The 27,649-nt window shown below is 39.7% G+C and overlaps 2 protein-coding genes across 2 annotated transcripts; both read left to right on the top strand.

Annotated features, from left to right (window-relative positions):
* Positions 1 to 1,010: 1,010 nt before the first annotated feature.
* Positions 1,011 to 14,602, top strand: LOC311507928 (vascular cell adhesion protein 1-like; the record flags this gene model as incomplete). Its single annotated transcript, XM_084572471.1, has 7 exons — positions 1,011 to 1,344; positions 2,046 to 2,303; positions 10,568 to 10,621; positions 11,156 to 11,419; positions 12,922 to 13,254; positions 13,995 to 14,252; positions 14,433 to 14,602. The coding sequence occupies exons 1-7, from the start codon at positions 1,059 to 1,061 to the stop codon at positions 14,600 to 14,602; spliced, it is 1,623 nt and encodes a 540-aa protein (XP_084428597.1). The 5' UTR covers positions 1,011 to 1,058.
* A 553-nt stretch (positions 14,603 to 15,155) lies between these two features.
* On the top strand, positions 15,156 to 22,526 carry LOC311502889 (vascular cell adhesion protein 1-like). The gene is made up of 7 exons (XM_084565321.1): positions 15,156 to 15,285; positions 15,446 to 15,778; positions 16,674 to 16,931; positions 18,975 to 19,244; positions 19,410 to 19,742; positions 20,499 to 20,756; positions 20,957 to 22,526. The coding sequence occupies exons 2-7, from the start codon at positions 15,493 to 15,495 to the stop codon at positions 21,127 to 21,129; spliced, it is 1,578 nt and encodes a 525-aa protein (XP_084421447.1). The 5' UTR covers positions 15,156 to 15,285; positions 15,446 to 15,492; the 3' UTR covers positions 21,130 to 22,526.
* The last annotated feature ends 5,123 nt before the right edge of the window (positions 22,527 to 27,649 follow it).

Genomic DNA, 27,649 nt, shown 5'->3' with positions numbered 1-27,649 from the left:
TGAGTGTGAATGGTTGTCTGTCTCTCTGTGTTAGCCCTGTGATAGACTGGAGACCTGTCCAGGATGTACCCCGCCTCTCGACCGATGACAGCTGGGATAGGCTCCAGCAGACCCTGCAACCCTTCACAGGACAAGCGGTTACAGAAAATGAATGAATATTTAAATATATTGTTTGTTTAACCACAAAGACCAGTTTAATTTCTCTTTTATTGTAATCCACATGTGGTGTACACTGTCATCCATGGACTGTATATATGTAAGATAATATAACAAACCAAGAAAGTAGATCACATTTCATCATGGAAGCTAATGACAATCCAAATATGGTTTGAATGCTTTGCTGAAAAAGTCCAGAGATACCTTAAACTACATGCTCTATGACTTTATTGATTGATTTCTGTGGTTAATTAGCAATAATCAAATATATAAAGAGAGAGATTAAAATGACAGACTGCATAATCAAAAAAATATTTTGTTGAAGGAGTGTGCATGCACAGAATGAAATTATTATTTTTTGTTTTATGAAAATTATTATTCTGCTTAAAAAAATATGAATACATTTCATTGTTTATCTTACAGATCTCAACTGTGCAGATAAACCTGTATTCACTCCATCCAGTCTGGTAGTGAAGTATGGAGACACAACCTCTGCTACATGTGTTCCTTGTCATAATTCCTGCCAGGACACTGTATCTAATTTGGAAAAATCTCAGGGAGTGGTAACAGAAAATGGAACTACGTTGGTGTGGACCGTTGACAGAGTGACTGAATGGGACTCAACTATCACGTGCTATTACACCACTGATGATAAAATGTGTTGTACCGAGCTGCCTGTAACTGTCTACCGTAAGTAAACTTGACCAAAACACTTTCAACATTGATGGTTTTATCATTTATGATCAGAATTTATTCTCTTCTTTAGTTCAGATTCACAGTAGTTACAGAGATTTATAGTCTCTAGTTTGCTTTGTGTGTCTCTCTACATCTTTGTCTTCGTCCTTGTCTCCTCAGAGCCTCCACAACATGTGTCCATCAGCTTTGTAGATCACACTGGGCCGATGATTGATGGTCATCAGTACCAGCTGCAGTGTACCGTGAAGAACGTAGCTCCTGCTAAAGGCCTTGTTGTGACCTTCTACAGAGGAGAGACAGCACTGGATCAACTCCAGTCTAAAAGTAGTGAACGCTATAAACCAGTGACTGAGACCTTCACTCTGAACATCACTGCTAGTAAAGAACATGATGGAGCTCAGTACTGGTGTGAAGCCAAACTAGAGCTGGGACCTGAAGGACCACAACCACCTCCAGTGGTGAAGTCAGGAAACATCACTGCTACAGTCTACTGTGAGTCTGACAAGAAAAAAATACACCTTTGTTAATCATTTCACTCCACTTGCTTTGATGGATGAAGTCCTTTCATTCATTCATTGAAGCTGTTCCTCTATAGAGCTATAGAGTTTATACTAACTGATCATCAACAAACAATACGACATTCTCCAGCACAGGTTATTGTCACTTTCATTCTGGAGGACGCCTTAGTGATCAAGCTTTAACTTTTCTGGCTAATGTTGGTTCAAGATTAGTTAAGTTAGCAACATGATCGTTGTTTAAGTTTATGTCTAAGACAATGACAATGACAGTGAACAGTTTTTATCTCAATGTCTTTTATTCACTGGGACTCTGAACCCTCTTAAAGTCACTCTACATACAGTATATCAGGGTCCCCCAATTAATTTTACCAAAGGGCTGAATATTGTGAAGCATTTACATTTACATACCACAATAAGACTTACAAATGGACTTTCACTCCTTAGTCAGTGAGAGAATGACAGCGATGGTCTGAGGCAACATTTCTGAAGTAGCTGGCATTAAAACTGGTAACATGCATAATGTTGAAGTGCTGCTTTACTGAGTACAGAGTTAGAAACATCACTGTGATGACAGTAATGAGGTACTTTCCACTATAATGTTCCAATGTGTGAGTGTCAGTGGATAATGTGCTGAAATAACTTGTTAGATTTCTTCCTCTCTCAATCAACACACAGATGGACCTCAGCTACTTGTGTCAGCAAATGAAAACATCAGACTCACAGTAGGAGACACTCTACGTCTGAACTGCTCGACTGAAGGAAACCCCAGACCCTCATACTCCTGGAAGCTCCCAGCAGAAAGAAATAACTCCTCCTTCAACGACAGCGTTCTCACCATCCAGTCTGTGGGCTCTGATCAAGGAGGGAATTATGTTTGTACCATCAGCAACGAAGTGGAGACTGTCACTGTGAATTTTAACGTGGACGTCCAAAGTGAGTGTTTTCATTTCTAGTTATCAAAGGTTGTAATTGTTACTGAAAACTGAGCAACCACAATGTTGCTTCCAGTATTTTTACAGCAGTTGAGAATTAATAATAATTCATGTAAAACCAGGAAGTTCATTGTGACTATTTCATTTTGTATTATTTATATTATTACATTTAATGTTCTCGTTTCTTTTTCTTTTTCTCTTTAACCATACCTCTCACCCACCTCTGCAGACAACATCATTCTATACATTATAGCGGGGGTAATAGCAGCTGTTGTCCTGATTACCTTGATCACGGGATACATCCAACATAAACAACACTATCGAAGTGGACAATACAACCTGAAGGATGTTTTCCGTTTAAATACACAGCACATTCCTGTACCTGATGAAGATTAAAATGCAGATGGACCCTCTGTACACATGAGGAAAAACTATGGGGGCATTATTGTAGCAAAACGTGCAAATGTGTATTTCAATCCGTGTGTGTGTAACTAAATTAATAAAATAAATATCTGGCCTCTCCATTGGATATGTTCTTACACGTGACTTTTGCTACTTTTGCAAATGCGTGTGGAGATTTGTCTGTGTGCCTCTAGCCATACATCTACATACCACCAGTGGGCGCTAGGCTGGCACCAAATGATATTAGGTACCGGCTACCTGGGCTGACTGGTACCACAGACTGTATGGCTGGGACGAGGAGCAGTGGTCCCGATGCAATGGAGGCTGGATGGCGTGCTGTATGGCTCTCAAATGAGACACACGCATTTCAGTAAGGTCACACGCTCACTCACACGCCACACTTCTTTTATCACAAAAGTGATCAAATTCGCACATTATTAACGTAGACTGTTTAAAAAAGAGATTGGTAATCTATGAATGGATGAGGCGAAAGCAGACTACCCTGCTTGAATCAGCGACCTATCAGCCTACCGATGGGACAAAATAGTATTTCTAGTCGCCAGGTGAAATAGTAGCGCCGTAAATGCGTGCACACGTCAAAGAACAGCTGGAAGTGGAAGCCTTTAGTTTAGAGAGGCCTTTAGTTGTTGTAGAAGTTACTCTGAGTTCCTTTGTGACCTCTCAGACTATTAGTCATCTTGCTTTTGTAGTGATCTGTGTCAGTCAACCTCTCCTGTGGAGGGTAATATTAAATCTCCATTTGTTCACAATCTGTCTGACTGTTGATTTCTTGATTTCAAACTCTTTAGAGATAGTTTTGTGAACTTTTCCAGCCGTATTATCAACACCAACTCTTTTTGTAAAGTCTTCAGAAAGCTCCTTTGTCTGTGCCATCATACACTTTGACAAACATGTGTTGTGATGATCAGACTGTGACAGATCTGATTTGTTTTTTAACTAAACAGAGCACTGAATGACACCAGAGTCTCATTACATTGACAGGAAACACTTCTGAACAGATGGACTTGAAATTAACTTGTAATCATGGAAGTGAACTTACTTTTGCAACTCTCTGATATGTAATATTGGCTTATTTTCTGTATAAACATACACAAGTATAATATTTCTGTTTTTCTTGTTTGTTTGGGTTTTCTTCGTCAACTTTCAGGTCTAAAAACTCACACAACCTTTAAGAGACACTGTATATCTGAAAGAAAACACCTTGGTGGACAGGCCTTTAATTTATTTTCTATTATATTCTGTCTATTTTATATTTTATAGATGAATCACATGTTTTTATGTAAAATGAAGTGTTTTGTGAGGGGAAAAAAGAACTTTGAGAGACTCTGATCAAGTCAAAAAGGTTTCTTTAATCAGAGTCTAATCACAGTTTCTCTCTGGAGAGAAGCTCCTCTGGCTGTCTCCCCTACACACATGGCTTTTATACAGATAATCTTGGTATGTGGTTTCCATGGTAATGTGAGTTCTATCAGTCCCTTATCACTTGTTGCTCGTAACATCCTCAGTGCAATGACCATGTGAAGACAGGAGAACAGGTGAGAAAACATTGTGAATCCAACCATAGAGATGTTACATAAAGATGTTAAATAAAGGATTATGCATAGGTTATACATTTAGTTGTCATTGTTATACAAGTGTATCTATGTGTTTCTTGTCTAAAGTTGAAGGTAAGGTGAGCATAGAACACAGTCGATAATACAGTCAGTAGTATTTTTCTATCATTTTGCTGAGTAAAGCTACACAAATGGTAGCGTTTCAAGTAAAGTACCTCAAATTAAACAGCAGTAAATGTGACTTTACACACACAAGTTTTGGCCTAGTTCATGGAGGAGTGCTTGTTCCAGAAGCAGACCTTCCTTATCTCTTTCCTGCTTCCTCAATTTAGTCAGTTTATTCCAGCCCAGCTCCCACTCAAGTGCGCAATAACAATTTAGTGTCATTCGGCCACTAGGGGGCGATGTCATTAGCAAAATTGCGTTTTTGCTTATAACTTTTGACATGTATGCCTGATATTCAAAAACATGGTACTGTTGGACTCCTTGGATCATGCCGAGATCAACGATACCTATGATGTTAATTTCGCACGATTGGATTGTCCGCCACATTGGATTTTGTTGAAAGCGAAACAAAATTTTCAGCGGTCGCAATTTTTTTCCGATTCTCACCAAAATCAGCATAGACCGTCTTCAGACCGATCCGCACAAAAGTTACCTGTAGCCGTTTCGATCTTCATATCCGCTCGGCCGCTACAGCCAATCAAAATCGGCGGCGAAGGCAGCAAACGGGATACAAGCTCATATCTCGGGAACGGTGTGACATATCAAAACTAAATTTGGAAGTATGTTTAGAGACCCCGTCCCGAGGGGACATGCCAAATTTGGTGTCATTCGGCCACTTGGGTGTAAACAATTTGGAGTGCAATTGAGTAAACTCCATGGCCACACCCACTAACGTCTTTTAAGTTTCGATTTTGACGCCATTACTGGTCTCTCCCTTACTGTGAAAAACGGACGAGGAGCAGATGGTTGAAGTGATTAATGAACTTTTCCGAACTTCATTTGGTGTAAAATGCCAAGTAAGTCATTATTGTTTAATTTAGTGTGTATAAGGTGGAACTGTTGAACGAAATTACAGCCAGCTAACGTTTATTGTGTAGATTTACTGCACTGTTAGCTTTGTAAAATGTTAACTTTAGCCTCTAACTAATTAACATTACACGTAGGGTTGCCATCCGTCCCGTAAAATATGGAATCGTCCCTTCTTTGGCAATTAAATGTTGCGTCCTGTATTGAACCAATACTGATCACAATGACCTTGAGAAAGTCATCCATGCCTTTATTACATCACGGCTGGATTATTGCAACTCCCTCTACCTTGGTCTCCCCCAATCCTCAATTAGATGTTTGCAGCTGGTCCAAAATGCAGCTGCGCGTCTTCTAACTGGCACCAGGAGGCGTGAACACATCACCCCCCATTTTGGCCTCCTTGCACTGGCTCCCAGTTGTTTTTAGGATTCAGTTTAAAGTTTTATTATTTGTTTTTAAGGCACTAAATGGGCAGGCCCCAACCTACACCACCGACCTTGTACAGCCCTACTCAGTGCAAAGGTCCCTGAGATCCTCAGGTAAAGGGCTTCTCCATGCGCCGCGTTCTCGGCTCAAACTAAGGGGTGATAGAGCTTTTGAAGTTGCTGCTCCACGTCTGTGGAACCAGCTCCCCCTGGATATTAGATCTGCCCCCTCCATTTCTGCCTTCAAATCCAGGCTAAAAACTCACTTTTACTCTCTGGCCTTCTTTGTTCCCTAATCCTGTATTCCTGCTTATCCTATGTGGTTCCTTTTAATTATGTTTTTATGACTAATGGTCCAATGTGTTTTTCTGTATTATTTGTTTTAATACTTGTTATCCACTGTACAGCACTTTGGTCAGTCTATGCTGTGTTTAAATGTGCTTTATAAATTAAATTTACTTACTTACTTTACTTACAATACTGGACGTGATTTGTTCCGTATTTCCATAAATGTCCAAAACACATGTCTGTCACACACACACTAACACTAAATCTAACAATAATGGTCAATGGTTTTGCCAGAATATTTCAGTTCATGGGCATAGCCTATTTTATTACACTACTGTGGTTTGATTGGTTGTTTAGGACAGTGGTGTCAAACTCAATCAGCTGAGCTAACCACGGGGCTAAGTTAGCATGCTAATGCTAATACCGTGTTAAACATGTTGCTGTTATTTGGCTAACGGACACTTTCAGTGTGTCTGTATGTTATGTTAACAGACTGGTGTTTAGCTGCAGTGGTGCTGTCATTTATAGTGAGTGTTCTGTTTGCCTTGTGTGCAAACTGTCTGGTAACTGGTACGTCTTACACAAAGACGTAGTAGCAACGCTGCTAACTGGTACAGCGTTAAGCCCAAGTTATGCTTCCGCGTTGACACAGCGCGAGGGGGCGTACGGACCTATTACGTCCTTGCGGACCCCCGTACGTCCTACGCAAGGGCCAGACGTGCACCTCCCAAAAATCCTCGACGCGCGTCGAGGCGACGCAGCAGCAACGCAGCGGCATTGGCTGTGATTGGTCCGCTAACTACATCCGCTGGAGACCGCTTTTCCGGTTTCCACTCATAAACACCGCCATTTTTAAAAAGTCTTCAGTTTGGTTGGTCTTTGAGAATGGACAACATCGTTCACTGTGACTACGACAAAAGTCGGAAGGTAAATAACTATACGAGGCGAGATACGTCACAAGAGTCTTGGTCGGTCGGTCACAAAAAATCATAGCGCCCTCTACCGGTGTGGCATTGAATTGCATTTCGACACGTAAACCCCACGCAGAACCATCACGGTCTCACGACTGCATCCAAGCAACTGCGTGGCCATTGCGTGACCATTGCGTGATCACTACGCGGAAGCATAATCCAGGCATTATTCTCTGTGTCAGGATCACCGTTAACATATTTTAGCAGTTAGTGCTCTAATGCTTGTAGCAGAGCGCCGCGCTGCCGTACCGATATGCTGAGCGGTTGCCATGAGACTGCCGAGTTTGTCAATAAAGTTGTGAGGAGGAGCCGAATGACGTACCTACCTGACGCACGCAAAATAACTGCAGGTCAGTTCTGATAGATATAAAATATTATCTTGCCTGATACAGTTATGGGCCTTGAGTTTGACATGTGTGGTTCATGAATGATCATTTATTTAATATACAGTAGTATTAGCCAATATAAATATTATATATGGCCACTTAAAAAAACAAATCGTACTAGTAGATTAATTATTGGGTGTCATTCGGCCACTAGGGGGCGCTGCAATTAGCAAAAGTCTCTTTTTGGCTCATATCACTGGATGTGTTTGACTTTTAAACCTGAACTCTGATGTCTGGAGATACTGTGGGTTGTCTTATTGACAGAAATTGCCAGCTTCCTCTTGACACAGTACTATTGCAGCTCTATTCGAAACGACCTGCTTGGACCCCTCATTGCTGCTTACAGCTATATTTAAATGGAGGCATTGCATCTACACAGGCTACTGCTTTCTCACAGTCCTCTCCGCATATTTTGAGGCTGCAAAGATGATGATGATGGTGATGATGACAACAATCAGCACGAGAACTGGTGTGAAGACTAAGACAAAAAATAGTAAGACTTATATTTAACTTTTATTGTTTTTATCGTTTTATTGTACAAGCTGTGAATCATTGTGGCTCTGGAACCAAGTTAGTGGCTGTGAGTTGTTCTGACTTCACCACTGGAGGGAGTTGTGGTCCTTCAGGTCCCAGTTCTAGTTTGGCTTCACACCAGTAGGCTACTGAGCTCTCACAACTACCTTTTTATTTAGTAAAAGGAAGGAAGTGGTGGGTGAGATGCCGCTGACATCTTTAGTGTGTGTGTCAGTCACAGTAAAAACCCTGATGTTTCTGTTATTTATGTGCATGGATTGTGAGTCTGATTAAACATGATCCAGTCCCACACTAAAGTTTTCTACATTTGTGCATAAAAATGACTCAAAATTTTCACTCAAGTCCTGAAAGTAGACAAAGAAAACCCAATCAAACAAGTAAAACAGAAATATCATGCCACCATATCACCATAGTAACGACGCTGTTCCAGAGAAGCCGTGACAACCCGCTTTCCTCCGTCACCTGCAAAGACATTGTAAAGTTGCAATCTACCGCCTTGGCTGTACACCTACAACGCTCTAAAGCGTCCTCACTGGGTGTTTGAGTTACAGACCACGCAACGTGTGCCTGTTAACCGTTCCAGGTGAAACCAGCCTGGCGGTGCCTTTTCGTCATCATATCGTCAAACCGGAACACGCTGACCCTTCGCCTTCACAGTCCTCTGCTGGGAAGTCTCTATGAAAAGTAGGCTGAATCTTTCTGCTGTTACCTGCTTGAGATCAAGAGTTGGTGTCATTAGGAGTCCATGCAATGAAGGTGAAAGATCCCTGTTGTGAAGAGAAGGCCCTGTAGGAGGAGGGATCTGAAGGAAGCAGGAAGTAGGAGGAGTCTAGCTTGATTAGAGCCTGTATATTCATGGGTTTCATCAGTTCCCTTTCCACAGGTGTTGTGCAATTGTTTGTCTGAGTAAAATGTGAGTTCTTATGTTAGTACACTTCTCTTGTGAAAGATAATCATTTAGTTAAAGTTGATTTTGTATAACACTTTATGTTGATTATAGTTAAAAGAGAATGATGTATTTGTATCCTTATGTATTTAGTTTTATTATAATGTTACCTATTTTTTCTTTAGATGAAACCAGCATCAATTGTCTGCCATCCTCACCAGAAATAAACCCAGATGAACCAGATCTTACAGTGTCTCATTGTGCCTGACTGCACATATTTAATCGAGACTGATAAATTGACTTAAACCGTGTTCTTCCTACAATAAAAGGAGGTGGTGCCCTAACGAGACATTTAAAAGGTATAACAAATCCTACATCTTCAACAGACTTGAAAGCTGAGGTTTAAATACGACTTCTTCTGGTACGTACTTGATGAAGGGCTCTCTGGAAAGAGGGCCATTATGTTTGCTTGCAGGCCCTGCAACTGCCTCACTTTAGGGTTAACTTTTTTAGCACGATGAATCAGTCTTTCACACACCTCATGTGATACTTCCTCCATATGCAAATGTGTCCTTCATGATGATGAGCATTTATTTGTGGTGTGTTTCCAAGAAGAATCGTTGAACCACATCTGTAGTCAGTTCCTCTGAAGTTCAATGAACTAATAGTAATGTTTGTGACATGGATTAGAGATGACTGTATAGACCGTGGCCATAAATGGATCTGCATCGGTACTTGGATAGACTCAAAGGAGCCAAAAGTGTGCCAAAAATACATTTTACACACTATTACACTGGGACTGGGACTGTTGACATAAGGCATTTTGGCTCCATGGTTTTATGCTGATGATGCATATTTCTTTCAACGTGATCTTCTCCTCGCGAAGCTCAAAAATAATTGTTTGAGTCTGCACATTCTCCTCTGATCTCATTAACAGGCGGATTCAGTTTGCAGAAGTGCTGCCGCTCGCTTGTTGGTTTTTGTCAGTTTGTCAGTTTCTAAAATAACTACACAAAGCGAGTGTTGCTTTGTTATCATGGCAAGTATCTGACACCTTGTGTTTGCAGAACTGAAAATGTGTTTTTATGCAGGGCATATGCAAACTGTCTTCAAACTTTTTAATGTTTGAGTGATTATCATCTCCATCATCTATGGAAGATTTCTATGGCTACTGAGTTCAGTGTAAGTGTATTTAAGAAGGTACCTCTGCTCAGATAGCTTTAGCCAGAGTGGGACAAGAACCTGGCCCTGCCATTTTGACACAGAAAATAATCACAAACCACCCATCTTCAAGAAAGGGAATTAAATAAAATTAAGATAGAGGGAACATGATAAATACCTTGAAAAGGTGATATTATAAAACGTTATATTCTGCTTTTATGAGACACAGAGAGAGAAAGTGAATAAATTGAAGCACAACACATAATGTATAGTCAGCAATATCACAGTCAGTGGTGCTACGGTTCAAGGAGTTTTGGTTTAGTTCCACTGTACGGCGTTTTATCAGACTCCAAACCTGCACACATAAAAACAAGCCACTCTCAGGTTTTTCCTGTGACTGACACACAGAAGACTTGAAGATGTCACCAGTGCCTCAACTACCACTTCCCCTTTTTTATAGTGATTAAAAAGAAGTGGTTCTTACTATTTTCATCACTTCAACTTGTTGTTGCAGACCCTCTCCATCTAGCGATTATCACCACCAGACAGAGTGTTTGCTTGTTTAGCCACAAAACTAACAGGACATAATGTTGTTCTCTTCCATAGTCTTGGTTGTTTCTTTGATGACCTTTCAGCGTGACCTCTATGTGTCCGGCTGTGGTAAGTTTTGTTTATTTAAATATTAGTAGAAATATTTAAATATGTTTGTTTACCCACAAAGACCAGTTTAATTTTTCTTTTATTGTGATCCACCTGTGGTGTACACTGTCATCCATGGACTGTATATATGTAAGATAATATATAAGATATTAACAAACCATAATGACGACACAAATATGGTTTGAATGCTTTGTTGAAAAAGTCCAGAGATGCCTTAAACTACATGCTCTATAACTTTATTTATTGATTTCTGTGGTTAATTAGAAATAACAGAATATATAAAGAGAGAGAGATCAAAATGACAGACTGCATAATCAAAACGTATATATATAGTAAGCCCTGCGATAGACTGGCGGCCTGCCCAGGGTGTACCCTGCCTCTCGCCCGATGACAGCTGGGATAGGCTCCAGCAGACCCCGCCACCCTTCACAGGAATAAACGGTTACAGAAGACGAATGAATGAATGAATTATATATAGTACTTTTGATGTTTGTGTGTGAAGATGTTTCACAGCAGTTATTGTTTATCTTACAGATTACAACTGTGCAGATAAACCTGTGTTCACTCCATCCAGTCTGGTAGTGAAGTATGGAGACCCAACCTCTGCTACATGTGTTCCTTGTCATAATTCCTGCCAGGACATCGTATCTGGTTTGGAAAAATCCCAGGGAGTGGTAACAGAAAATGGAACTACGTTGGTGTGGACCGTTGACAGAGTGACTGAATGGGACTCAACTATCACGTGTTACTATACTGGTGATAAACAGTGTTGTACCAACCTGCCTGTAACTGTCTACCGTAAGTAAACTTGACCAAAACACTTTTAACATTGATGGTTTTATCATTTATAATCAGAATGTATTCTCTCCTTTAGTTCAGATTCACAGTAGTTACAGGGATTTATAGTCTCTAGTTTGCTTGGTGTGTCTCTCTACATCTTGCAGCTCCATGCATATGTCCATGCAGCTTTCCATGGTCCCTGTCTGCCTGAAGTCCTCCATCATTATGGCCTGTGCCCAAAAAAAACACCATCCCCTGCCTCAGTGATTACCATCCTGTCGCTCTGACCTCAATCATCATGAAGTGCTTCGAGAGGATCCTCCTAAAGCACGTCAAGGACGCCATCCCTGTTGGCCTGGACAGCCTACATTTCGCCTACAGGGAGAACCGTTCTACGGAGGACGCTGCCTTGTTAGCACTTCACACGGCCCTGACTCACCATTTGTGGATTTCATTTCAGCCTTCAGCACTGTTCTCCCAGATGTGTTGGCCCTGAAGCTCCACAATCTGGGTTTGTCAGCATCGCTCTGCTCCTGGATCAGGGATTTCCTCACCATCAGACCCCAGGTGGTGACGACAGGGGAGTCCACATCAGCCTCATTGATCATCAACACAGGCACGCCACAAGGTTGTGTGCTCAGCCTTGCCCTCTTCACCCTCTTCACTCACGACTGCTCTGCCACCCACCCCACAAATATAGTTGTGAAGTTTGCGGACGACACCCCCGTGGTGGGTCTCATATCCAACAACGATGAGACCCACTACAGAGGAGAGTTCCAGAATTTGACTCAGTGGTGCCCCAGGAATAATCTTATCCTGATCATCAGCAAGACCAAGGAGGTCATAGTGGACTACAGGAGGACCAGAAAGACTGAACAAGCTCCCCTCTGCTTACATGGGGAGGCAGTGGAGCGTGTGGACAGCATCAAGTTCCTGGGCATCCACATTTCCTCCGACCTCTCCTGGACCGTGAACACTTCACACCTGGTGAAGAAGGCTTAGCTCAACAACGGCTCTTCTTTCTCAGGAAGCTGAAGTGGAGTGGACTCTCTTCACAGCTGCTCATGAACTTCTACAGAGCAACCATCGAAAACATCCTGTGCCTCAATGTGACAGTTCAAACCGTGCAATGTTACAGTTCAATCTGTGCAATATTTCTATCCGATTCTATTTCATTATTTATCTTTTATAGCTACTCTTTTTGCTCTTGTTATTTTTATTCTGCATTTTCTGTACGCTCTTGTAAACTGCAATTTCCCCATTGAGGGACTAATAAAGGTTTTTCTTATTCTTATTATTCTTAACTATTCATTCCTATGTATATATTTGTACAGCTGTATTTTTACGTTTTATCTTATTCTTATAGTTATTTTTTTTTTGCCTATTCTATTGTCTTTTTTTATATTGCACTATTTAAGCCAGGAGCTACCACACAAAATTTCATTATGTTCTCACATAATGACAATAAAGGATTCTTGATTCTTCATCTTTGATCTTTGTCTTTGTCCTTGTCTCCTCAGAGCCTCCAGAACATTTGTCCATCAGCTTTGTAGGTCACACTGGGCCGATGATTGAGGGTCATCAGTACCAGCTGCAGTGTACCGTGAAGAACGTAGCTCCTGTTAAACACCTTGTTGTGACCTTCCACAGAGGAGAGACAGCACTGGATCAACCCCAGTCTATAAGTAGTGAACGCTATAAACCAGTGACTGAGGCCTTCACTCTGAACATCACTGCTAGTAAAGAACATGGTGGAGCTCAGTACTGGTGTGAAGCCAAACTAGATCTCGGACCTGAAGGACCACAACCCCCTCCAGTGGTGAAGTCAGAAAACATCACTGCTACAGTCTACTGTGAGTCTGACAAGAAAAAACTACTTTAACACCTTTGTTAATCATTTCACTCCACTTGCTTTGATGTATGAGGTACTTTCATTCATTCATTGAAGCTGTTCCTAACCTGGGACCTTATAGTGACAAACACACATATATTTCCAAACTGTCCACTTCCCCTCAGCTTTACAGAGATTTATTATTTGGTTTGCAGGTCCAAGACTTTACTGTTTTGATTTTCTCTCATAGTTCTGACCAGAATCACTTTCTGTTGCAGAAGGCAGTTGTTTATAGAGCTACAGAGTTTATACTAACTGATCATCAAAAAACTGAAGGACATTCTCCAGCACAGGTTATGGTCACTTTCCCTCTGGAGGACGCCTTAGTGAGCAAGCTTTAACTTTTCTGGCTAATGATGGTTCAAGATCAGTTAATTGAGCTAGCAACATGATTGTTGTTTAAATTTATTTCTAAGCGATGACAGTGAACAACACATCTAAACCATTTTACACTTAACTGTTTTTATCTCAATGACTTTGAGTCTTTGAGAAATGTCTGAGGCAACATTTCTGAAGTAGCTGGCATTAAAACTGGTAACATGCATAGTGTTGACGTGCTGTTTTACTGAGTACAGAGTTAGAAACATCACTGTGATGACAGTAATGAGGTACTTTCTACTATAATTTTCCAATGTGTGTGTGTCAGTGGATAATGTGTTGAAATAACTTGTTCTATTTCTTCCTCTCTCAATCAACACACAGATGGACCTATGCTACTTGTGTCAGCAAATGAAAACATCACAATCACAGTAGGAGACACTCTACGTCTGAACTGCTCTACTGAAGGAAACCCCAGACCCTCATACTCCTGGAAGCTCCCAGCAGAAAGAGATGACTCCTCCTTCAACAGCAGCGTTTTCACCATCCAGTCTGTGGGCTCTGATCAAGGAGGGAATTATGTTTGTAACGCCAGCAACGAAGTGAAGACTGTCACTGTGAATTATTACGTGATCGTCCAAGGTGTTTTAATTTCTACTGAAAACTGAGCAACCACAATGTTGCTTCCAGTATTGATACAGCAGTTGAGAATAAATAATAATTCATGTAAAATCAGGAAGGAAGTTCATTGTGACTGTTTCATTTTGTATTATTCTGATGTTTAATGTTCTCTTTAACCATACCTCTTACCCACCTCTGCAGCCAACATCATGCCAGACATTATAGCGGGGGTAATAGCAGCTGTTGAGGAAAAACTGGTTTCTAGGAAAGCTTTGTATTTTACTATCAATCTCACCATGCTGATAGCTGACTTGGAGGTTATGGAGTTATGGTTCAAGTGTGGAATCGCTTTGTATGTGACCAGGGCTTAACACCAACACAGGCCAATAAGCTAACAGCCTACAAGGAAACTAGACATCAACTCATAAACATGGTGAACTAGCCAAACCTCCGAGGTCACATTAAATCATAGAAGCTTATGACAATCCATGGTGGTTTGAATGCTTTGCTGAAAAGGTCCAGAGATATCTTAAACTACATGCTCTATAACTTTATTGATTTCTGTGGTTAATTAGCAATAATAAAATATATAACGAGAGTTTGTGAGCACAGAATTAAATTATTATTTTTTTGTTTTATGAAAATTATTATTCTGCTTAAAAATATGAATACATTTCATTAACAGTTACATTACAGTGTATATATAGTACTTTAATGTTTGGTTTGTTTCATGAAGGACATTGTGTGTGAAGATGTTTCACAGCAGTTATTGTTTATCTTACAGATTACAACTGTGCAGATAAACCTGTATTCACTCCATCCAGTCTGGTAGTGAAGTATGGAGACCCAACCTCTGCTACATGTGTTCCTTGTCATAATTCCTGCCAAGACATCGTATCTGGTTTGGAAAAATCTCAGGGAGTGATAACACAAAATGGAACTACATTCGTGTGGACCGTTGACAGAGTGACTGAATGGAACACAACTATCAAGTGTTATTACACCACTCATGATGCTAAACAATGTTGTACCAACCTGAATGTAACTGTCTACCGTAAGTAAACTTGACCAAAACACTTTTAACATTGATGGTTTTATCATTTATGATCAGAATTTATTCTCTTCTTTTCAGATTCACAGTAGTTACAGGGATTTATAGTCTCTTGTTTGCTTTGTGTGTCTCTACATCTTTGTCTTCGTCCTTGTCTCCTCAGAGCCTCCAGAACATGTGTCCATCAGCTTTGTAGATCACACTGGGCCGATGATTGAGGGTCATCAGTACCAGCTGCAGTGTACCGTGAAGAACGTAGCTCCTGTTAAATACCTTGTTGTGACCTTCTACAGAGGAGAGACAGCACTGGATCAACTCCAGTCTATAAGTAGTGAACACTATAAACCAGTGACTGAGACCTTCACTCTGAACATCACTGCTATTAAAGAACATGATGGAGCTCAGTACTGGTGTGAAGCCAAACTAGAACTGGGACCTGAAGGACCACAACCCCCTCCAGTGGTGAAGTCAGAAATCATCACTGTTACAGTCTACTGTGAGTCTGACAAGAAAAAACTACTTTAACACCTTTGTTAATCATTTCACTCCACTTGCTTTGATGGATGAAGTCCTTTCATTCATTCATTGAAGCTGTTCCTAACCTGGGACCTTATAGTGACAAACACACATACATATATTTCCTAACTGTCCACTTCCCCTCAGCTTTACAGAGGTTTATTATTTGGTTTGCAGGTCCAAGACTTTACTGTTTTGGTTTTCTCTCATAGTTCTGACCAGAATCACTTTCTGTTGCAGAAGGCAGCTGTTTATAGAGCTATAGAGTTTATACTAACTGATCATCAACAAACTGAAGGACATTCTCCAGCACGGCTTATAGTCACTTTCCCTCTGGAGGACACCTTAGTGATCAAGCTTTAACTTTTCTGGCTAAGGATGGTTCAGGATCAGTTAATTGAGCTAGCAAGATGATTATTGTTTAAGATTATTTCTAACAGATGACAGTGAACAGAACATCTACACTGAACTGTTTTCATCTCAATGACTTCCATTCACTGGGACTCTGAACCCTCTTAAAGTCACTCTACATACAGTATATCAGGGTCCCCCAATTCATTTTACCAAAGGGTTGAATATTGTGAAGTATTTACATTTACATACCACAATAAAACTTACAAATGGACTTTCACTCCTTAGTCAGTGAGAGAATGACAGCGATGGTCTGAGTCAACATTTCTGAAGTAGCTGGCATTTAAACTGGTTACATGCATAGTGTTGACTATGCTTATTTACTGAGTACAGAGTTAGAAACATCACTGTGATGACAGTAATGAGGTACTTTCTACTATAATGTTCCAATGTGTGTGTGTGTGTCAGTGGATAAGGTGTTGAAATAACTTGTTCTATTTCTTCCTCTCTCAATCAACACACAGATGGACCTAAGCTACTTGTGTCAGCAAATGAAAACATCACAATCACAGAAGGAGACACTCTACGTCTGAACTGCTTGACTGAAGGAAACCCCACACCCTCATACTCCTGGATGCTCCCAGCAGGAAGAGATAACTCCCCCTTCAACGGCAGTGTTCTCACCATCCAGTCTGTGAGATCTGATCAAGGAGGGAATTATGTTTGTACCGTCAGCAACATAGTGGAGACAGTCACTGTGAATTATTACGTGATTGTCCAAGGTGAGTGTTTTTATTTCCAGTTATCGAAGTTTATAATTGTTACTGAACAATAAGCAATCACAATGTTGCTTCCAGTAGTGCTACAGCAGTTGAGAATTAATAATAATTCATGTAAAACCAGGAAGGAAGTTCATTGTGACTGTTTAATTTTGTATTAATTTGACATTTAATGTTCTCTTTTATTTTTTTCTTTAACTGTACCTCTTACCCACCTCTGCAGCCAACTTACCCTCATACAGTATATCAGGGATAATAATAGCTGTTGAGAATAAACATTTTTCTAGGAAAGCTTTGTATTCTACTATCAATGTCACCATGCTGATAGCTAACTTGGAGATCAGGAGTCATGGTTCAAGTGTCAAATCACTTTTTATGTGACCAGGGCTTAACACCAACACGGGTCAATAATCTAACAGCCTTCAAGGAAACTAGACATCAATTCATAAACATGGTGAACTAGCCAAACCTCCTAGATCACATTATCTCACGGAAGCTTATGACAATCCAAATATGGTTTCAATGCTTTGCTGAAAAGCTCCAGAGGTATCTTAAACTGCTTTTTAAATTTCTGGATTGATTTCTGTGGTTAATTAGCAATAACCGAATATATGAGAGGGATCAAAATGACAGACTGCATAATCAAAACATATTTTGCTGAAGGAGTGTGCATGCACATTATTAAAGTTTATTTTTTGTTTTATGAAAATTATTATTCTGCTTAAAAAAATATGAATACGTTTCATCAACAGTTAACATTACAGTATATATAGTGCAGCTACACTCGTCCAACAAAAAAGGCCACGCTTCGTACTGACGTCTTGATTTCATATTTATTTCTTCTCCTCCACCGACGTAACAAATCGTAAGACACTGTGACGAGTATAAAGTCAAAGCATAGAATCTGTATGATACGGAAGAGTATTGCTGCCACACTGTAGAAAAAAAAAAAGGCTCAATATTATGTAATTACATGAAAGTTTCTTGTTATAACATGATATTTTTCACGTTTTAACAAGATAAGTATCACGTTATTTCATGAAATTATCACGTTATTACATGAAATTATCACGTTATTTCATGATAATGATATTTTCATGTTATAACGTGAAAATATCATGTTATTTCAAGATAAAATATTATCACGTTATTACATGAAATTATCACGTTATTTCATGATAATGATATTTTCACGTTATAACGTGAAAATATCATGTTATTTCAAGATATATTTTCACGTTATAACGTGAAAATATCATTATCATGAAATAACATGATAATTTCATGTAATAACGTGATACTTATCATGTTAAAACGTGAAAAATATCATGTTATAACAAGAAACTTTCATGTAATTACATAATATTGAGCCTTTTTTTTCCTACAGTGTGGCAGCAATACGCTTCCGTAGTATGAGGCTAATGCTAACACAACATAAATTAATAAACACTTATATACTGAGTGCTCAAATTATATTGTAAACCACTGAAAAATATACACAAATGGAACAAAAGCACAATTAGAGTGTGCGCCTCTTGAACACAGTGTAAATAGTTACGACCATGCACCATGACTCCCTACCTCCATGTCTCTGGTCCCGCTTCTGACCAGAGAATGTCTAGTAAGGGGAGAAGTTCCACTCTCAGTGAACTTCCGGCTTCTGAGACGGGCTCTGTTCTGACCCACAATCCCACAGTTCAAACTCAAGGTCATGTGACCATATAATTTCAAAATAAAACGTCCTCACGTGAAGGTTTCTTTTTAAACACAACTGGAATCATTTAGTATGGTGCTGTTACACAAGTTAATTATAATATAACCATTTTTACGTCACTTATTTATTGTCTTGTACTTATATTCCTATTTATCAATCTTTTAAAAATATTTCATGGACTCAAACCTGTTTGTATTTTTATGAAATGTGAATTTATTTAAGTAATGAATCTGTCCCACAGACAGTTACATATAGTACTTTAGTGTTTGGTTTCATTCATGACGGACATTGTGTGTGAAGATGTTTCAGAGCAGTTATTGTTTATCTTACAGATTACAACTGTGCAGATAAACCTGTATTCACTCCATCCAGTCTGGTAGTGAAGTATGGAGACCCAACCTCTGCTACATGTGTTCCTTGTAATAATTCCTGCCAGGACATCGTATCTGGTTTGGAAAAATCCCAGGGAGTGGTAACAGAAAATGGAACTACATTTGTGTGGACCGTTGACAGAGTGACTGAATGGAACTCAACTATCACGTGCTATTACAACACTCGTGGTGATAAACAGTGTTGTACTGACCTACCTGTAACTGTCTACCGTAAGTAAACTTGACCAAAACACTTTTAACATTGATGGTTTTATCATTTATGATCAGAATTTATTCTCTTCTTTAGTTCAGATTCACAGTAGTTACAGGGATTTATAGTCTCTAGTTTGCTTTGTGTGTCTCTCTACATCTTTGTCTTCGTCCTTGTCTCCTCAGAGCCTCCAGAACATGTGTCCATCAGCTTTGTAGATCACACTGGGCCGATGATTGAGGGTCATCAGTACCAGCTGCAGTGTACCGTGAAGAACGTAGCTCCTGTTAAACACCTTGTTGTGACCTTCTACAGAGGAGAGACAGCACTGGATCAACTCCAGTCTATAAGTAGTGAACACTATAAACCAGTGACTGAGACCTTCACTCTGAACATCAACGCTAGTAAAGAAGATGATGGAGTGCAGTACTGGTGTGAAGCCAAACTAGAACTAGGAGCTGAAGGACCACGACCCCCTCCAGTGGTGAAGTCAGAAAACATCACTGCTACAGTCTACTGTGAGTCTGACAAGAAAAAAATCTAATTTAACACCTTTGTTAATCATTTCACTCCACTTGCTTTGATGGATGAAGTCCTTTCATTCATTCATTGAAGCTGTTCCTAACCAGGGACCTTATAGTGACAAACACACATACATATATCTCCTAACTGTCCACTTCCCCTCAGCTTTACAGAGATTTATTATTTGGTTTGCAGGTCCAAGACTTTACTGTTTTGGTTTTCTCTCATAGTTCTGACCAGAATCACTTTCTGTTGCAGAAGGCAGCTGTTTATAGAGCTATAGAGTTTATACTAACTGATAATCAACAAACTGAAGGACATTCTCCAGCACAAGTTATGGTCACTGTCCCTCTGGAGGACTTTTGACTTTTATTCACTGGGACTCTGAACCCTCTTAAAGTCACTCTACATACAGTATATCAGGGTCCCCCAATTCATTTTTACCAAAGGGTTGAATATTGTGAAGCATTTACATTTACGTACCACAATAAAACTTATAAATGGACTTTCACTCCTTAGTCAGTGAGAGAATGTCAGCGATGGTCTGAGTCAACATTTCTGAAGTAGCTGGCATTAAAGCTGGTAACATGCATAGTGTTGACGTGCTGCTTTACTGAGTACAGAGTTAGAAACATCACTGTGATGACAGTAATGAGGTACTTTCTACTATAATGTTCCAATGTGTGTGTGTGTCAGTGGATAATGTGTTGAAATAACTTGTTCTATTTCTTCCTCTCTCAATCAACACACAGATGGACCTAAGCCACTTGTGTCAGCAAATGAAACCATCAGAATCACAGCAGGAGACCCTCTACGTCTAAACTGCTCGACTGAAGGAAACCCCAGACCCTCATACTCCTGGAAGCTCCCAGCAGAAAGAGATAACTCCTCCTTCAACGACAGTGTTCTCATCATCCAGTCTGTGGGCTCTGATCAAGGAGGGAATTATGTTTGTACCGTCAGCAACGAAGTGGAGACTGTCACTGTGAATTTTAACGTGGACGTCCAAGGTGAGTGTTTTAATTTATCGAAGTTTATAATTGTTACTGAAAACTGAGCAACCACAGTGTTGCTTCCAGTATTGTTACAGCAGTTAAGAATAAATAATAATTCATGTAAAACCGGGAAGGAAGTTCATTGCGACTGTTTCATTTTGTATTAATCTGACATTTAATGTCCTCTGTTCTTTAACCGTACCTCTCACCCACAGCTACAGCCAACATCAGCCCATACATTATAGCGCTGATAATAGCAGCTGTTGTCCTGATTACCTTGATGACGGGATGCATCCAATATAATGAACAGAACCGAACCGGACAATACAACCTGAATGACATTTTCCTTTTACAGACAGGACACATTCCTGTACCCGTTGAAGATTAAATTTACATGAAGGCATGAATGCAGGAGGAAATTGTACACATGAGGAAAAAGAGTTTTCTAGGAAAGCTTTGTATTCTACTATCGAATTCATCATGCTGATGCTAACTTGGAGGTTATGGAGTTATGATTCAAGTGTCAAAAAAACATCAACACAGGTCAATAAGCTAACAACCTACAAGGAAACTCGACATCAACTCATAAACATGGTGAACTAGCCAAACTGAGGTGTGTGGAATTTATTTTGCTGCAATGCTACTAACATATGTGTGCAACTTGATGGGTCACCACTAGCGCGTATTGCTCAGTTTTACAGCGCAGATAATCATTACAACTATACTACCTCCCCTCTCACCCTCATCTCCCTCATTTTGTATTACTATTTTTATTATTCTTCACTGGGTGTATTGGTATTCTGGGCTTTTTATACTGTCTCCTACATGTATGTCTGAAAGTGCTGGTTGCGATGGAGATGTCAATTTCCCTGCGGGAACCTCCCAAAGGGATCAATAAAGTCGTCTATCTATCTATCTATTTTCATTCTCCTCACTGTGTCTCTCATCATGATGGTGGATTCATGAACATTAACATCAGCCAATGTGAATTGCTTTTGTTGTGATCTGTGTCAGTCAACCTCTCCTGTGGAGGGTAACAGTCGTATTAAATCTCCTCCATTTGTTCACAATATGTCTGACTGCTGATTTCTTGATTTTAAACTCTTTAGAGATGGTTTTGTGACCTTTTTCCAGCTGGATGATCATCAACAACAACCATTTTTTGTAAAGTCTTCAGAAAGCTCCTTTCTATGTGCCATCATGCACTTTGACAAACGTGTTGTGAAGATCAACTTTCAGGTCTAAAAACTCACAAAAATCTTTAAGCAACACTCTATATCTGAAGGTTATACATTTAATTGTCATTGTTATACATTTCTATCTATGTGTTTCTAGTCTAAAGTTGAAGGTAAGGTGAGCATAGAACACAACTGATGATACAATCAGTAGTATTTTTCTATCATTTTTCTGAGTAAAGCTGCACAAATGGTAGCATTTCAAGTAAAGTACCTAAAATTAAATAGCAGTAAATGTGACTTTAAACCACTGCCGTCCACACACAAGTTTTGGCCTAGTTCATGGAGGAGTGCTTGTTCCAGAAGCAGACCTTCCTGATCTCTTTCCTGCTTCTTCAATTTAGTCAATTTATTCCAGCTCCCTTCCCACTCCATCTCCCAGAGGAAGCCCTCCATATCTTTTAATATTTAATATTTAGATTTAATATTTTTGTTCAGTTTGTTTTAATAATTTTTTCATTTTGCACCTCCAAAGTGGTAGATATGTGGTCCTAAATCAAAGGGCACATACGCCCACACCAAAAACTATTTTCATTTCAAATATATAGCTTTATTGTAATCCCAGGTTTGAATGGTACAAACAGGAAAAACACCAGGAGGGATGTGAGAGCTTGCACAAAGCTCTGTAGTTCAACTTTTCAATGACGGGAAATGGGTTTGGAGAATGATGTGATCACAGTCTTGACAGAAACACAGAGACTCATTCAAATCTTCAGCTTTTATTTGTGTTAACTTCTGTTTTACAAACATAAATAGTGAAAAGATGAACTGAACTAAATATGATGTATTCATGTACATATTAAAAAGTCAGAAAGACAATCCCTGCACTGTACTTGCTTATTTAACTCTAAACAAAATATCTCAAATTATCCAAACATCTATATTTTTTCCTAAACTATGACACTGTACAGCGACCAGATTGATACCCTGTTGTATCTTTAATTCATTTTTATTCCCTATTGTCCCTGAAGTTCTCAAACTCAAACACAGGAACTCTACTGCTGCTACCTCTTTAGGATCATCTAGTAAAGAACCCACAAAGTGTATATGTTATAACCACGAGGGATTAAACTCACAGAGGATGTGACCTGATGATCTGAGATTATAATCTACCACCACCTAGTGGGGACGTGTCAGTACTACATTATTAAATGGAGGCGTTGCATCTACACAGGCTGCTGCTTTCTCACAGTCCTCTCTGCATATTAAAACAATCTGAGAACATCCTAAAATGTAACTACACTTTGTGTCCTTAACAAACTCCACAGAGTTAAACCTTCCAGCAGCTTTGAGGATGCAAAGATGATGGTGACGACAACAACCAGCACGAGAACTGGTGTGAAGACTGAGACAAAAAATGGTAAGACTTTTATTTAATTTTTATTGTTTTTATTGTTTTATTGTTCAAGCTGTGAATCATTGTGGCTCTGGAACCAACAGTTACTGTATCAGTGGCTGTGAGCTGTTCTGACTTCACCACTGGAGGGAGTTGTGGTCCTTCAGGTCCCAGTTCTAGCTTGGCTTCACACCAGTACTGAGCTCTCACCACAACCTTTTTATTTAGTAAAAGGAAGTAAGTGTTAGGTGAGATGCCGCTGACATCTTCAGTACTCTGTGTGTCAGTCACAGTAAAAACCCTGATGTTTCTGTTATTTATGTGCATGGATTGTCCCACTCTAAAGTTTTCTACATTTGTGCATAAAAATAGCTCAAACTCTCCGTGGATTTTCACTCAAGTCCTGAAAGTAGACAAAGAAAATCCCATCAAACAAGTAAAACAGAAATTTCTTGCTTGTGTATTTGTTTATTCAGGACAATAAGCCAGTATTACATATCAGAGAGTTGCAAAAGTAAGTTCACTTCCAGGATTACAAGTTAATTTCAAATTAGAGTCCATCTGTTCAAAAGTTTTTCCAGTCAATGTAATGAGACTCAGGGATTTGTCACAGTCCGATCTTCATGTTTGTCAAAGTGTATGATGGCACAGACAAAAGGAGCTTTCTCAAGACTTTAGAAAAAGAGTTGTTGATGATCATCCGGCTGGAAAAAGGTCACAAAACCATCTCTAAAGAGTTTAAAATCAAGAGTCAGACAGATTGTGAACAAATGGAGGAGATTTAATACGACTGTTACCCTCCACAGAAGAGGTTGACTGACACAGATCACTACAAAAACAAGATGCCTAATAGTCTGAGAGGTTACAAAGGAACCCTGAGTAACTTTTACAACAACTAAAGGCCTCTCTCACGTTGGCTAATGTTAATGTTCATGAATCCACCATCATGATGAGAGACACAGTGAGGAGAATGAGAAGACAGAGTATAGTCCTATTAATTATCTGTGCTGTAAAAGTGATTGATACGTGCTAGTGGTGACCCATCAAGTTGGTATTTGCACACATATGCTGGTAGCATTGCAGTAAAATAAATTCCACACACCTCAGTTTGGCTAGTTCACCATGTTTATGAGTTGATGTCTAGTTTCCTTGTAGGCTGTTATCTTATTGGCCTGTGTTGGTGTTAAGACATGGTCACATAAAAAGCAATTCAATACTTGAACCATAACTCCATAACCTCCAAGTTAGCTATCAGCATGGTGAATTTGATAGTAGAATACAAAGCTTTCCTAGAAAAATCTTCTTCCTCATGTGTACAGATTTTACTGTAAATTTAACTTTCAGATGGTAGAGGAACGTGTCGTGTATGTAAATGGAAAACGGCCTTCAGGTTGTATCGTCCGGTTCGATAGTGTTCTTTATATTGGATGTATCCTGTGATCAAGGTAATCAGGACAACAGCTGCTATTACCCCTGCTATGATGTATGGGATGATGTTGGCTGCAGAGGTGGGTGAGAGGTACGGTTAAAGAGAAAAAGAAAAGAGAACATTAAACGTCAGAATAATACAAAATGAAACAGTCACAATGAACTTCCTTCCTGGTTTTACATGAATTATTATTAATTCTCAACTGCTGCAGCAAAACTGGAAGCAACATTGTGGTTGCTCAGTTTTCAGTAACAATTATAACCTTTGATAACTAGAAATGAAAACACTCACCTTGGACGTCCACGTAATAATTCACAGTGACAGTCCCCTCTTGATTGCTGACGGTACAAACATAATTCCCTCCTTGATCAAAGTCCACAGACTGGATGATGAGAATACTGTCATTGAAAGAGGAGTTATCTCTTCCTGCTGGGAGCTTCCAGGAGTATGAGGGTCTGGGGTTTCCTTCAGTCAAGCAGTTCAGACGTAGAGTGTCTCCTACTGTGATTGTGATGTTTTCATTCGCAAGTGGCTTAGGTCCATCTGTGTGTTGATTGAGAGAGGAAGAAATAGAACAAGTTATTTCAACACATTATCCACTGACACACACACATTGGAACATTATAGTAGAAAGTACCTCATTACTGTCATCACAGTGATGTTTCTAACTCTGTACTCAGTAAAGCAGCACGTCAACACTATGCATGTTACCAGTTTTAATGCCAGCTACTTCAGAAATGTTGCCTCAGACCATCACTGTCATTCTCTCACTGACTAAGGAGTGAAAGTCCATTTGTAAGTCTTATTGTGGTATGTAAATGTAAATGCTTCACAATATTCAACCTTTTGGTAAAATTAATTGGGGGATCCTGATATACTGTATGTAGAGTGACTTTAAGAGGGTTCAGAGTCCCAGTGAATAAAAGACATTGAGATAAAAACAGTTAAGTGTAAAATGTTTTAGATGTTCTGTTCACTGTCATCCCTTAGAAATAAAAGTTAAAGCTTGGTCACTAAAGCGTCCTCCAAAGGGAAAGTGACCATAACCTGTGCTGGGGAATGTCCTTTGTTGATGATCAGTTAGTATAAACTCTATAGCTCTATAAACAGCTGCCTTCTGCAACAGAAAGTGATTCTGGTCAGAACTATGAGAGAAAACCAAAACAGTAAAGTCTTGGACCTTAAAATAAAGCTCTGTAAAGCTGAGAGGAAGTGGACAGATTGAATGAATGAATGAATGGACGTCAACCATCAATGCAAGTTGAGTGAAATGATTAACAAAGATGTTAAAGTAGTTTTTTCTTGTCAGACTCACAGTAGACTGCAGCAGTGATGTTTTCTGACTTCACCACTGGAGGGGGTTGTGGTCCTTCAGGTCCTTGTCCTAGTTTGCCTGCACACCAGAACTGAGCTCCATCATCTTCTTTACCAACACTGATTAATAATATAACACACTTGGGTACTAATGGGTAGTGTTGGGCAATCGAGGCTTTGTTGAAGCCTCGACACGTGATTCAAAAAAAGGTTCATTACTCGAAGCTTCAGTGACACAGTGCTCTATTAGGACATCTAGTGGACAATAAAATGTAGTGCAATGGAGACGTTGGTTCATGCTTGTATGGGACTTGATTTGCCATGCACATTCCTATTCGACTACATTACATGGATATGTGGTTTAAAGTTTATTATAAGAAAATTATATACATATAACAATAAAATAAATAATAAAGAACAAATGGGAATCGAACCCTTGTTTCGCTAACGAAAGACCGGTGATTTCACAGTGTACCACGAACCTCCTCAATGATAAACCGTTGTCGGTGGACCATTTTGATTACGTCACTGCTACACTCTTTGAACCTTTGCTAACTTACACTAATGATTATGTTTCAGCGCTTACATCAGCTACTTTCATTTGCTCTTGGTATCATGGTTTAGTAGTGTTAGAGAATATTTGTACTGAATGCAACTCTGTCAAACCAAATCTCTCTTGACTCAGTCATTATTTGCTTCGAAGACTCATCTCATCTCTCCCGAAGAGCCGAGACAACCAAACCAGTGACAGGGTTTCTGAATGAAGCAGTGAAATGGTTCATACGTCACAAAACACGTGATTTGTCCGAACCAAAACTATACACGCACTTCTGACTATATGTCTATATCTTATCTGTATCTCTCGCTCTCTAGCTTATCTATATATAATGATATTTTGAACTATCTATGTAACTATGTCTATCTATAAATCTAGTGTTGTCTAACTGTGTGACTATTTTATCTATTTCAATCTGAATCTTACGATCTATCTCCACAAAATACGCAACTAACTCCAACTACAGCAACAAACCAACCTACTCTGCAAAGAAACATTCAAATGAGCACCACTAAATAGGGATATGATATCCGAGATATCCCTGAACACACTCGATCCCACGAGGTGATTCACATGACAAACCGAACCCCTCAGGTGATTCGTTTGCCGCTGAAGCATTCGAAGCACTTGAACTGCTTCGAACGTCACCCAAGTGCTTCAAACGTCACTAGTCACGTGACCAAACCACGCCTCGGCACAGTGGTTCGATACAATTGCTTCATGAGCTTCGGCGCATGTGTCGGAGCCTCGGGTGTCAGAGGGCCATTACTACTAATGGGTAGATGTGTCGGTGACTGTAAAGCGTTTTGGGTACCAATAGGTAGAAAAGCGCTATATAAAAGCAAGGCCATTTACCATCTATGTTTCTCCTCATCACACTCTTGATATGGCCCTTTTATAGTAACTCTCTAACAGCTCATCACCCTGATTATGTAGGCTACCTGTTTGATGTGATGCATGATCCTCCGCACGCTCTCCCTCGCTCTCAGGTCTGGAGCCTTGTGGTTGGGCCTCATCTTAAATAGAATGATTAGAATC

The sequence above is a fragment of the Chelon labrosus genome (assembly GCF_963514085.1).
Source record: "Chelon labrosus genome assembly, chromosome: 2".
NCBI classification, from domain to species: Eukaryota; Metazoa; Chordata; class Actinopteri; order Mugiliformes; family Mugilidae; genus Chelon; species Chelon labrosus.
Note: the sequence above shows the minus strand (reverse complement) of the source record. Positions and strands in the feature narration are given on the sequence as shown.